This window comes from Muntiacus reevesi, chromosome 10 (assembly GCF_963930625.1).
Source record: "Muntiacus reevesi chromosome 10, mMunRee1.1, whole genome shotgun sequence".
NCBI lineage: Eukaryota > Metazoa > Chordata > Mammalia > Artiodactyla > Cervidae > Muntiacus > Muntiacus reevesi.
This window is the reverse complement of record NC_089258.1, coordinates 13,190,328-13,204,112: the sequence shown is the minus strand read 5'-3', so window position 1 is coordinate 13,204,112 and position 13,785 is coordinate 13,190,328. Positions and strand designations below refer to the sequence as shown.

The window sequence follows — 13,785 nt, the reverse complement described above, 5'->3', positions numbered from 1 at the left end:
AAGTCCTTTTCTTCCGTTCCCCCAAGTTCCCCCACTCAAAGCTAGCCCCACACAAACCTTTTCTCTATGAATTCACAAGTGGAGAGAAATAATTTGAAAAGCAAAGACATAATCATATTCTACCTTCCATTCTGTCAACTTGCTTTATTCATCTGACAACAGACTGTGAATACTTTTCCATATCTATAAGGAAATCTATTACATTCTTTCAGATACCTGAATAATATTTAATATATAGATATATTATAACTTATTTAGTTAGCCTGCTGAGGATGGACACTTAAGGTGGTTCCATTTCTTGCTACTATAAGTAATGCTGCAGTGTGTGTGCATATTTATGTTTTGTTTACTGTTAACTCCTATAGTCATTTAGAAAGCAGATATGAAGCTTTCAAATACCCCAGAGCTAAAGTGAAAAGTAAGGAGTTGGTTTGGAAGATTTGGAGGAAGTGTTTGGATTTCTGTGTAAGGAAGATAGTCCTGGGTAACAAGATGCATGGTTTTATAGAAGGGAAAAAGGTCAAGGAAGAGACATATGATGAATAAAAGACTAGGAGAGTTTACAGTTTGATGGCCTCCAATGTTTGACCGAACAAAACTCAAACTCCTTAGCATTATATTCAAGGTCTTTCACCATCTGGACTCAATTCCCCTTCCTGGCTGCCTCCGTCTTCTTGAAATATTGCATTCCCCCTCTTCTCCATCTGTCCAAATCCCAATCATTTAAAATAATCACCTCTGAACAGCTTTCCCCAGTTTCTTTAGTCTCCAGATGCCCATGCTTCTGGAGTGCCAGTATCTCTAAAACAGTAGTGGTTATAACACGAGATGCTCTTATAGTGAAATGTCCCTGCGTCTGTCTGCAAGCAGCCTGAGGACAGGAGTCATTCCCTGCTGCCCACCTCCCAGCCCCCTCACATCGCACCTGGCACAGTGTTGTCAGAAAAAGGCATTCATTCTTCAATACCTGGCAGGCACGGAATTCTTGGGCAGGATCCTGAGTGTGTGCGCACATCTGTGTGTGTATGTGTGTGTGTGTGTGTGTGTGTATGTGCGTGTACACCCGTGCATGTGTCAACATGCTTTTTCTCCCTTTGCTGATTAGAAGAGCCAATTCAGAAGGGAACAAAGGATTAAGGGTGTGCTCGCTGTATAGTCTGTTTCTTCCCTTCTACCATGTCCCCCAACACAGCCGAGTTAAATAGCCAGTCTCCCGATTTTCACGTGAGAAGCATGCAGATAGAGAAATGCCTATTTCATGGCAATGACTGTCAGAAATCATGACAAGCTCCTGTCGCATCTTGGTGACAGGCGTAGGATCTGAATGGCCGTGTGTGTCTCTGGGGAATGGAATTCAGGTGAGGAAACGGCAGAGCACAGGAAAGGGTGACCGTCTGCCTGGGCGACGTGGCCGTCACTGTGCCATGGCCACGCTGGCGGTTACCAGGGTCAGTCCATGTAAAGTCAGATATGCTTTCTGGGGAAACAAGGCCTTTCTCTTGCTTTTCTGCACATTTTTTAAGTTCCTCTATAGACCTCATCATCTTCCCTAAAATAAGCAACAAAAAAATGGAAGAGAAAAACAAGCTGACACCAGCTCTTCTGAAGGTGCAAGACCCAGAAAGTCACCATGTACAATGGCCAAGTCAAAGCCATTCAAATGAGTGCCACAAGGTCCCTAAAGCTGCTTTTTATTCATTTAAAGACTCCTGGAAGGAAAGCCAACCTCTTGATGCTGCTTAATATTATATTACATTTAGTTTCTTCCTTAAGCCACTTACATAACTGGCTTGGCAAGATTAGAAAAGGATAAACTAAGAAAGCAACCAGCAGCTGATGGCTAGGACTTAGGCTATTGCCTTTTCATATTTCCAGAATATGAAGATTACCTATTACAATTTCTATTAGAATTAATCACATAATATGCAAGAAGACTATTTTTCTTTTGGTAGAAGCATAATTTTTCAGGCATTTCAGTTATTCTTTTACCTTAAACAAACTGTATTAAATTCTGCTGGTATCATGTCTGCCACTTATAAACCAACATTTCCTGCAACTACAAAATTAATTCTACTTGGACTTCATTTTTAACATAATGGTAACAGAATAGTGCCTGCCTTTCATACAATTACAGAGCTGAAACCACATGACTATCCAACTGCTCTACCATACTTGGTAATGAAAATCTAGATGGCATTCAGGGGAAAGAGAAGGTGTTAGCTAATTTCTAGAATTTCTAGAAGTCAACATATGGGGATTTTTATTTCTTTATCATTCACCAAATAAGTATCCCCTTAATCTTACCAAATGTATTTAGGACAAGAAAGATGTTATGAATTTTTTACCATAAAACTCCCAAATGGGGGAAGCTGGAGAAATCTGGTTCTAGGGATTTCAATCATATCATAATTCATTAAGTGTTTTCCTGAAGACTCACTGCCCTGATTTGTACCATGTTCTTTGATTCTTCTCCAGGAAGGGAACATATACACACACACTCTCTTCCCCGCCCTCCCTCCTTCTCTCTCTTTCTAGATGTTCATAAATGGTAAGCCAGTCTCAGCAGGAAGTATTAATGTAATACTTTCCTGGGACTATTATTAAATTAATGGTCTATAGGAATTTAAATAATTTAATTTAAATAATTTCCTATATAATATTTATTTAATAATTAAATAATTATTAAACAATTTATTAAATTACTAAACTACAGGAAATTATTAAAAAGTCATATGCAAAATACACTTAAAGTGGGGAGCCCTATGAAAAAGAACAGGTCCATAAAAGCAATACTGACTTTGAACAGTGAAGAGAGAAACTTGCCCAAACCCAGAAGCAGGTAGACACAGAGACATGGATGGACTGTGCGGGGATCTTCCCTCCAGCTTTACCTTGTTGGAGAGATCCAAATTGCAGTTGGCTTCACAGAGGGCCACCACAATCGGCACGCTGCCATCTTTACAGGCCACGTGGAGGGGGGTGTTGCCATGCCTGTCTTGGAAATCGACGGAACAGCCCTGGCTGATGAGAGTCTGTATGACCTCCATCTGACATCGTCTCACGGCAAGATGTAGAGCAATGTGTCCATCCTGTAACAAACACCGGGGCCGTGAGTGCTTTTGACCGGGCATGTGGGACTGGCTGGTTGCCTTTCTAGCCTCACTGGGTCAGGTTTAACTGGCAATGGGACCAAGCCTGAAGGAGGGATTAAAAGCCACAAACTTTACTCGTGGCGGGGTTGAGGTGAGGCCCCACATGTCTCACTCTGAATAATCACGGGCTGAGCTGAACATCAGTTTAATTAATCTAGGCTTGGCTACTACATTCAGATGGGAAGACACCACACTCCTTCTTGTGTCTGAATTCATGGGACATAAGTCATTGTTGGTTCTCCAGGGGCCTGTTTTATCAAGTATTTTGAAAACATCTGCTCAGTGATCTTTACTAACTTCCTAAGTAGAGAGTTTATTATTTTATTTTATACTCTGAGAAACTGAGAAAGCGAGGTGATTGGCTATCACATAGATGAGAAGCAAACATTGTTACTTAGTCACTAAGTCATGCCTGACTCTTTTGTGACTGCAGGGACTGTAGCCCGCCATGCTCCTCTGTCCATGGGATCTCCCAGGCAAGAAAGAATACTGGAGTGGGTTGCCATTTCCTTCTCCAGGGGATCTTCCCAACCCAGGGACTGAACCCACATCACCTGCATTGGAAGGAAGGTTCTTTACCACTGAGCCACCAGGGAAGCCCTGAGAAGCAAATATAACATCTTTAACCTCTGCACCCACACAGCACCAGCCTGGGAGTCATTTCCCTGTTGTAGAGCCCCTGGTGAAGATATGTGCTGAGTTTTAGGAGCTGGGTAGAGGGAGCTTAGAAGCATTTCTGTAACTCAGTCTATTCTAGGGTTGTTCAACCTCAGCACTGTTAACATTTGGGGCCTGTCCTAGGAATTGCAGGCTGTTCAACAGAGCCTCTGGTCTTTATCTTCTAGATGTTCTATCCTGGCTCTGATGACCCAAAAATACTTCTCCAGCCACTACCTAATGTCACCTGGGAGCTAAGTCACTGCCCACTTGAGAACTGCTGCTCTGGACCAAGAGAATACTCCACAGAGGGCAGTGACTAAATGAACCACAGTATGCCCACACCACCATGGATGGTAGCATCAGTTTCACTGTAGTATAAGTTCACAGTAAGAAAAGATTATGTTGAATTTGCTTAATTAAAGAAGGGAAACCTTGTCTAGAATTGTTATCAAACAAATAAGAAGAGTTTATTGTCTTTCTACAAAATAGCAGGTGATGGAAGTAAATAGACCACTTATTTCTTTGTCTATCTACAAATCAATAGTGCGTTGCCAATTTCAGTCCTAAATGAGGATTTGTCTTGGGTACCATGATCATCACTGTACCTGCTCCAAAGCTAAAAAAGCTAAAAATAAAATAGTGACTTGAATTATTTGATCATCTCATAAATTTTGCTGCATCCCACAAATGAACATTAATTACGAAACAGAATCGAGAATCACAGAATCTTTAGATTGGAGAAGAGAAAGGATAATTATAACTTGTTGCATCTAAGTTATTTTAGTTAGATGAATTGAGAAGTCTTGTGGTCCCCGGAGCCCCCACTAGATGACTTTTCAGCAAGTGGGATACGTTCACCCGCAAAGCACCTTGTCGGATGCATTAAGGTCGGCTCCGTGCTCAGCCAGACACTCCACGATGTCTTGGTAGCCCCTGGCGGAGGCTGTCAGGAGGGGGGTCTCGCCTTCTCTGTTCTTCATGTTGACATTGCAGCCGGCTTCACAAAGGGCTTTGGCCACAGAGTAATAGCCGTGCCAGGCAGCAGAGTGAAGGGGGGTTTCTTCTTCCTGGCCACGGAGAGAGGCACAGAGAAGAGGAGAAGGCAACGAGATGAGAGAAAGTACAGGCGTGGTGAGCGTCCTAACCAAATTTGGCAGCAAACTCAAGGCTGTGGAGAGAAAGGGCTTGTAGCTATTGGAGCAAAACATTAATGTGAAATAATGGGCCAGGCCTGATGCCTTTCCTTAATTCAAACTCAGGTTTCTCAGCATTTTACTGACAATTGACTTTGCAGAGCCCACTGGCATCATGGGCTCAGCTCTTCTGAACAATAGAGCCCTTGCGTGTGTGAAAGTACAGCATCTTTCCTGTGAAAGTGCAATAGTTTACTTCATTTGCCATTAATAACAGAGGGAGATCTGAGCAAGAACTCCTCTAACAAACCTGTCTCAAGATTCCTGACACGAACATAGCATAAAGATGAGTCACATCAATGGATTATTGTTCTGGCAGAGAAAGGGCCAAGATAGCCACGCTTCAACAAAAAGGATTGATCATCAGGTCTACATATTCATGACCAACATCATCAGACACACAGATCTCTGTCTACAAGAGGCTGTTACACTCTAGTGGTTATGAACACAGACTCTGGAACCAGTCCGTGTGGGTCTGAGCACTGGCTCCACCACTACTGAGCTGTGCTATTTTAGGCAAGCTCCCAAATGTCTCTCGGCCTCAGTTTCCTCATCTGTAAAATGAGAACTGAAGGGTTGTTCAGAGGATTCATGAATGAATGAATGGCAGTGCTTTTGTTTGAGTCCCTGCCCTCTGTAATTTAAGCAGAAAACCTAACTTGGATGCACCTCCAAGATACTCAAGCCTATCATTTGGCTATCTGCACATCCATGCAAAGAGTCGGAAGAGGTGAGGACATCAGCTACCGTGACCCACCTTGTCCTGGAAGTTGGGATTCGAGCCGAAGCTGCACAGTAACTGAACCACGTCAGCGTGGCCATAGCGAGCTGCCACATGAAGGGCTGTCTCTCCGGACTGCAAAAGACACAGCCAAAGAGTCAGAGCCCCCTGAGAATCATCTCCAGGGACTAGGATACACAGGACTGGAGGCCCACTCCCACACATGCCTGGCTCCATATCCTCCCCTGAGGCGGTGCCTGCCCCTCTCAGGCCAGATGCCCCTGGTGACTGGACCACGGACCCTGCAGTGGGGTGTGTTAACTAGTTAACTAACTAGTCGCTAGTGTTAAACTCACACACCTGGCCTCTCTTGTGTGTAATACCACCCACCCTACCCACCCCGCCAGGTGAGAGTCCACTCCCTTTTCTGTGATGGATGTTCCTAATCTTTATATACTGATGCTTCCAGCTATGTGATTTTTTTTCAAAACACAAAATTCCTTGTTTAATATTAAGTTACTTAAACACAAGGTTTTATTTATTAGCAAGTTTCTGATTTCACTATGTTTAATATAATTTTTTACATCCTCAGAGATTTTTATAAATATTACCATTAGCCCCTACAATAACATATTCTGTGAATTAGTAATAGATGCAAGTTCTTAAGATATTTTACTTATATCTGCCATAAAACTGTCAGAATAAACTGATCTAAAACAGAATGAGATATTTGTTGCCACCAGACAGAAAACTGCTATAATAAAAGTATGTCTTTAAATGACAACCCATTCCAGTATACTTGCCTGGAAAATTCCATGGACAGAGGACCCTGATGGGCTACAATCAATGGGGTTGCAAAGGGTCGAACATGACTGAGCAACTGAACATGGAATGTGAATGTCATCCCTTATCCCTTAGATATGGTACAGTGTACAATCCATACAACTGTACATGACACTCTGACTGAACATAACAAATCATTCTACTAGTATTAGAAGCAGAGAAGGGTTACATACACAGTGGAATACATACAGATGAGAAAGTAGGAACCCTATGGGCAAGTCCCAGCCTTGCAATTGATTCACAGGAGTATTGTGTGGACTGAATGAAACATGATATATGAAAGTAGGGTATCTTCCTAAACTGATAATTTTTATAACATTTTTATCCCCAAGGCCTTAACTTCACTTGCACTAATTTTTATAACATTTTTATCCCCAAGGCCTTAACTTCACTTGCACTGTCTCATTACCCCTTCTAGTACCAGTGGTCAAGGTCAGCAGAGTCAGTCATGTCAAAGAGGAAGAAGCTAGTAAAGAGACATGCATATGGCGAGGTGAGAAGAGGACCAGGACTCAGGTCACTTTCTGGTTGTCCTTCTAGCAGAACTTTTGAGTTTTCATGTTATGGGGAAAATAGTTCACTGCTCACATAATATGACAACCACTTGGCATATTTCAGCTAAAATCAGGTTTTAATGTTAGACCAAGTCACCAGCAAAAAGAAACTTCTAAATTAAATTTTCTGTAGGAAGACTGTGGTTCCGAATCCTTATTTTTTGGGTCATGATGCAGATGGCATGCCGACACTCACATGCAGTCTTTTATCACTTTCCATAAGAAGAGAAGTGGCCTTACCTTGTCTGTAACGTCCAGAGGGCATTTGTTCTCATTGAGAAATTTCAAGGTATCTACGTGGCCATGCCGAGAGGCCCAGTAGATGGCATTGGATCCACCCTGTACAAAAACCAAGGCAGAGTCACGCTCCCAGATGGATCCGAACACACACATCACTCAGTTGCTATATTTCTTCCTATGTGATGGCAAACGCCAAAGGAGCAACTCCCAAGAGGAATAAAGCTCCATTTCAGTTTTTGGTTTGACAAAGGGACCAAGGTTATGTAAGACATGAACATTCCAGAAAGCTGGGTGAAAGGGATAAGTGAGCTTTCTATATTATCTCTATAGGTCTTTTTTTCTCTTTAATCTATAATTATCTCAAAATAAAAAGTTGTTTTTCTTTTCCTAAAGCCTTCATTTCAGCTTCCAGTTAGAATTCCCTATATTGTCAAGGGCCAGTTCTAGGCTATTAGCAGTGCTGTTGAAAGTCTATGGAAGCTGATGGCAGATCCATTGTAATGACAATTAGCTGGTTATCACTTGTGTCTACACTCCCAGTGAGGTATACACCTCAAAGCATATCCTCCTTATTTTGTTACCCTAATAAACATGTGGGAAAATACATTTCTGACGAGATTAATTGTATAATGAAAACTTCTCCAAATGTAACATCAATTAACATCGCTGAGTCAATGTGATCAGTAAGGAGTCAAACTGGGCAGGATGCAAAGAAAGGCAGACGCTGAGTAACAGAGCCATGAGGAAGATGATGAATGTTTGCCTTTTCCCTTATAACCTGTTAGACGGGACCAGACTACTTAATCAGTTCATCTTCCTTTACAGGAAACTGAGAAATGAAGTAGGGCATATGTGGTATTTTTCTCTGTTACCTCTATGATTAGAGACATTTGGAAATACTTAAAAAATAATTCCTTTTGCAATAAAACAGAATTATGACCTTATCCTGGATGTCAATTCTTGAGCCTCTCTTAATGAGCAACTGTAGTATTTGAATATTCCCACAGCCAGCAGCAATAAGTAACGGAGGAGTCCCATGCTGGAAAAGGCGAGAAAAAAAATACAATTTTTCAGGTTTGATAGGAAAGGAAAAGCCTAAACTACCACCGCTGCCCCAGACACCTTCCTGTGTCTCCACAGACACACACCTGCCCTGCCTGACAGGAGTGGAAACAGAAGAACACGGTAGCCTGCCCTCTTTTGGATTCACAACCAAAAGTGACATTTTCACTTGCAAGATGAGTACATATAAAATTTCATGGTTAGAGATGCATGCTAGCTGCATATAGAAAGGCCTTGTGTGAAGAAAGGCCCTCAATGCAAAAAAGACCTTATTTCTAATTCAATTCACTTTCTAAGCAGAAGTGATTTTCCCCACAGTATGGAGTTTATACAGGAAAGGAGAATGGAGAAGCAGATGGGTTCTCTCCACCTTGGACTTGGAGAAGCACAGTCACCATGACCCCTGACCCCTACCCATCCTGGCAGGACAGCGTCAGACCTTGTTGGGCTGGTTAACGTCGTAGTTGGACAAGGAGCCCAGGAGGTGCTGCAGGCCGGGGACATTGTCATCGTTGATGGCATGGATGATAGCTTTCATCACAAAGGAGTCTTCCTCATCCTTGAGAGAGACACGGAAGAGGGAAAAAGGTTTACACAGTTGGCCATGCTGCTCCTTTCGCCAGCATCAGAGAAATTAAGGCTCATTTGTTAAAAGGAGCCTTCAGGGGGCAAGTGAGCCATTTAATCCCCAAATCTACCTGGTTATGAAGGGAAGCAGGAAGTCACCTTTTGCCCCTCCCACATTGGGAACTAATACCACCTACTATTTACCTGTGACTTTATGTCACCTGCATTATAACCCAGACAGCAAACAGCTCTGAAGATTCAGATTTAGGACAATGATTGATGACAAACTACTCTTTGTGTTTATCTTATGAATCTTTCAAAACATATAGTTCCAGAAACCACTGTAGAAAATTTCAGGTGTAACTCAGACTCTAAAACCACTGAACCAAGGAAATGATGTCTTTGAATAAGAAGGACTTACTTTGCCATTTTTGCAATTACAGATTGTCATTTTTTGATTACTAGAAATTCCTGTATTCTATAACATAATAAAATTCTCTGAAAGTTGGTCACAATTGTTTTTTCTTTTTTTAAAAAAGGTCCTAAAAGGGGAGAAATGTAAAAATAAAAGCCAGATAAAACAAAGTAAAATGGATGCATTTCTATTTATAAAGAGAAAATAACTAGATACTATTGAACAATAAATTTACTAAATTTTTGCTACTTTGTTAAAAGACTTTCTTAAATATCTGGAGGTGGTGATGGACAGGAAGGCCTGGTGTGCTGCAATTCATGGGGTCGCAAAGAGTCAGACATGACTGAGCGACTGAACTGACTGATAATAAGATATTTGTAAAATATGGTAAATTAAAACCAAAAAATAAGCTGGAAAAATTCCACACAAAAGTTTTGTGTGGAATAGTACAGCTACTACAATTTCAGACCCGGAAAAGCATAGCTGCAGAGGCTGAACCTCTGCCTGTGGGGGTGGTATGGAGAAAGCATTTCTCTGAACTCTGCTTTCTCTTTGTAAATCTGAATTCAAACAAGTTTCACAAGGGCTGTAATACTATTTGTAGAGAGTATGTGCTTAAGATTACCATTGGTTTTCCTTTTCAAGTTGAAGACTAGGAGACATTTGCCTGAAAGTGAGTGACCAGAAAGGGGAGAATGCAGGAATAAGCAGGTTGCTGTAAGACCTCATGATCAACAGACAGGACACTGAGATGACAAGACAGAACCTGAGGGCTGCGGGCGGGGGGTCTTTCCACCTGGAGCTCCTTCACAAGCCCAGGCCCTCCCCTCCCCTAAACTTTTCAGTGCAACGTATTTTCTCCCGACTGACCTGTGATTTTAATTGATAAGATTTAATCATTCTCATCCCCTTCCTTAGATGAATAGTTTGTATCTTGTCTTGGTTCCACTGTCACCCTCAGACAATTTCCCAATCCAGACTTCTTCCTCTTCCTCTCCTCTCTTCTCCTAACTTGCTTCTCTCCGACTTCTTCTTCTTTTTTTTTTTTCTTTTTAGCATTTCCTAACTCTTTTCATTCTATAAGGCTAGACCTGGAACTTGGGTAAAACTGTTAGCTTCAGGGGATTAAAAAAAGAACTGGTGTCTGCTGACATGTGACCTTGCTCTTGGAGTCCCCAGATTCCACTCAGGAAGCCCTGATTACTCAGTTACATGAGCCTGCAGGTTCCCACAGAACCACCCTTCCTGCCTTTTCTGGAGTCTGCTTTTCCTCCAGGGCTCACAAAGTCCCGTTGTCTGACTGTTGGGTAAAGTCATGTTGAATTTTGATGTGTCCACTATATCTCAAGAGTTAATCTATGATTAGGTTTCAGTTTGGATTAGGGAAAAAAATTGTGCAGTTGTTCTCAAGGACCTTTGGAAGTCAATACAATGTCAACAAAGAGAGTGGGCCTAGCCTTCCGACCTACCATGAACTACATCATCAAGCCCCACTGCATTTGCCCTGATTTTCTGCTGTGTGTGTTTGTGTGTGTGTGTATATTCAGAAGCAGGGTTGTCTGTCCCTTTTTTACTATTACAGTTCAAGATTCTCCAAGGTCAGTGGAAACAGAGGGCTCTCGTTTTTAGTTCATGAAAATTAGATGCTCTTTCCCCTTCACTGGCCAGCCTCTCTTTTACCAAACTGTGTTGGAGGGGCAGAGGAGGGTGGGAAGGTGGAGGTTGGAGGTAGTGGGTATAGCCAATCAAAACAAAGAGGAAAAAGGACCAAGAAGTATACAGTGCATCAAACCAGCCATCCCAACTCCCTCTTCGAGAGGAGGAAGAACAGGTCTGACGTTTCCAAGGTTTCAGGTTTTCTGGGTTGTTGAACAAGTCAAATAACTTAAACATTGTAAATACACAGTGCTAAGAATGAATCTATCCAGGGAAAAGGATTGCTTACCAGAGTATCATCGCTTCTGGCAACACTCATGTTACTTCTGGACAAGAATGACCTGGATAATCTTTGGCACAGTGATATCAAGCGAACAGATTGCTTTATTAAAAAAAAAAGAGAGAAAGAGAGAGTGAATAAAAGGCAGGGAGAAAGGAAGAGAGAGAGCTTATGTAACAATACTCAAATCAGTGCAGATGACAAAGTCTTTTGAGATCGCATTCACTGCTGACAGCACATACTCTTCAGGGGTGGGCAATCCCAGAAGCAGGTTGGATTATATTTGCTTAAAGAAACTTCTAAAGGTCTTATAAATCAAGACAACAAAAGAGAGATTCTCCTTCTACATCTCATTGTCAAACCATAGAAGTGGACATGTCTGTTCTCTCTCCATATTTCACTCTCTACTCTTTGAGGAATGTGATCTGACCCTCCTAACAAAGCCTGTGGACATCCCCCCTGGAGAAGCATGGCATGCAAGGGCCCCGAGTCCGTGGTGCCCAGGCAAGCTGGTAGAGGCAGATGGTGAGACACTCAAAACTCTTACAGTTGTTGGAAATGAGTGGTTGGGGTGGGGGGAGGGGACTTTTTTGCCAATAGGAGAAACAGCTCTGCATTTACTCTCAAAGGCAGAAGCAACATGTAAAGACTGTGTGTGTGTGAGAAAGAGAATGAAAGAAAGAAAGTTATGGTGCTTCACTTAAGCCTTATTTTCAGGGCTTCTTTGAGAACTAAGAATCAGGTCTTGAGTAATCTATTGCTGTGGTCCTCATCTCTATCAAGGCATCCCAACCTGATGGGCATGACAATGAGGTAAACCTCTGGGCCAGTGATGAGGAGATATGGCAAGTACCTGCTTCCTCTGGGCTTGGCGTGACCCTATGCACAGGAAGCCATCCTGTCCCCCTCTGAACCCTGAATTTGTATTTGTTCAAGTTGGATGGAATGTTCTTTGGAGCCACATCCTACTCAGCCCCTGCAGAAACTATCCACACTGAGAAGAGATTGTAGCGAATGCTCCTGGCCCACCCTACCCTCATCTCAACCACTCACAGACCAAAGCTGGATTTAGAGAACCATTTACACAAACTCTGGGGTAATCATAATGCCATGCTGCTTACCACAAGGAACAAATCTATTTAAAATGTGGTTTGTTGCATTTAGAAAAAACTGCACTATAATTTTATTGTACTGATTTAAAAATGTGCCTTGGGAATGGCTTTGATTTAAAAAAATAAATGTAAGATTACATGTACAAAGATGAGTTAAATAGGACTGAAATACTATTTTTGCTTGTCTTTGAAAATACAGTAATGGTACAGATGTGAACTTGAAAAAAGGATGCACTTTTGCACTGCTGATATCAGAAGACATGCACCCTTAGCAGAGGGAACTATACAGGAAATTGAATTAGTTAATCCCTTCAAATCAGACAATCTTACTTTCCATTTTTTCCGGGCTGCGAACTTCTTGAATTTCTCCATGTTTACTGCTGACGCTTTTCTACTAAGTGCTTGTTGGGTATCTTTAGGCTAAAATGAAAATCCAAGACAAACAATTTAGAGCTCTCAAGTGACAGAAATGTGTTACATGACCACTTCTGGATACCTCTCACTATTTGGGATGCTTACCTATTCACCTTATTAAAGTAGCAGAACAAGTTGGGATAATATAGCAGATCTAGGAACCTAGTCTCCAAAGGCTAACTCTTGTGGCTAAAGATTTGAGAAAAATCCATAAAGACTGGGTCTAGGGGGAAAGTTGAAAAGTTGAGCTTGGACCAAGCTGAATTACAACTCTCCAAAAAAGAGTCTGGGAATGGGATGATTCATGGTGAGGCCATGTTATGAGACAATAAACTTAACATCGTCAAGTAATTTAGAGCTGTTTGAGACCTCAGAGGTTAGCAAACTCACTCTATCTCACAGCATTAAAATCCCTCCTCCACTGTATCTTTTGCAGAAGGCCATGAAGCTCTACCTCTGAGAGAAGGAGATGGCATTGCCTTCCAAGGAAGCCGAGGCAGCTGCTGGGAGCTGGCACAGGCAGACTTTGCCAGCTGCCCCAAACCTACTTCTGCAATGCAAGTTACTGCATTGCAATCTGTTTACCGGCTCCATGATTTTAGTCTGCAACTGCCATGCTCCCCCACCCTTAGTCCTTTCTGCTCTAGCTGAAGCAACTTTGGTTCTTTAACCCAAATGCCAACAGGCGCCAGGCAGGTAGGTATATGTATGGTGGGGGTGACCACTGGCCTGGCACAAAGGCAGCAGAGTAGAGTTTCTGGCAGCCTTGAGGAATGAGGTCTCTGTGTTGGCAGAACTTCAGATTTTTCGAGAGAAGCTGGGAATCTAGATTTGATATCATATTTAAAAGCTGGAATTTAATTAAAAACTTAACAAAGACAGTGTTTGGGCTAATATCCCACAATCAAACGCAAGG

The 13,785-nt window shown here is 42.1% G+C and overlaps 1 protein-coding gene across 3 annotated transcripts in view; it reads right to left on the bottom strand.

The window, feature by feature from the left end:
- Positions 1–13,785, bottom strand: part of DAPK1 (death associated protein kinase 1) — a 207,751-nt gene that overhangs the window by 45,203 nt on the left and 148,763 nt on the right. For all 3 annotated transcript variants that reach the window (XM_065946929.1, XM_065946930.1, XM_065946932.1), the window contains exons 10-17: positions 12,786–12,875; positions 11,353–11,445; positions 8,865–8,984; positions 8,304–8,402; positions 7,364–7,462; positions 5,763–5,861; positions 4,682–4,879; positions 2,892–3,089 (exon numbers count right to left, since the gene is read on the bottom strand). In XM_065946929.1, coding sequence (XP_065803001.1) covers positions 2,892–3,089; positions 4,682–4,879; positions 5,763–5,861; positions 7,364–7,462; positions 8,304–8,402; positions 8,865–8,984; positions 11,353–11,445; positions 12,786–12,875 — 996 coding nt within the window. The remainder of the gene's footprint in view (positions 1–2,891; positions 3,090–4,681; positions 4,880–5,762; positions 5,862–7,363; positions 7,463–8,303; positions 8,403–8,864; positions 8,985–11,352; positions 11,446–12,785; positions 12,876–13,785) is intronic.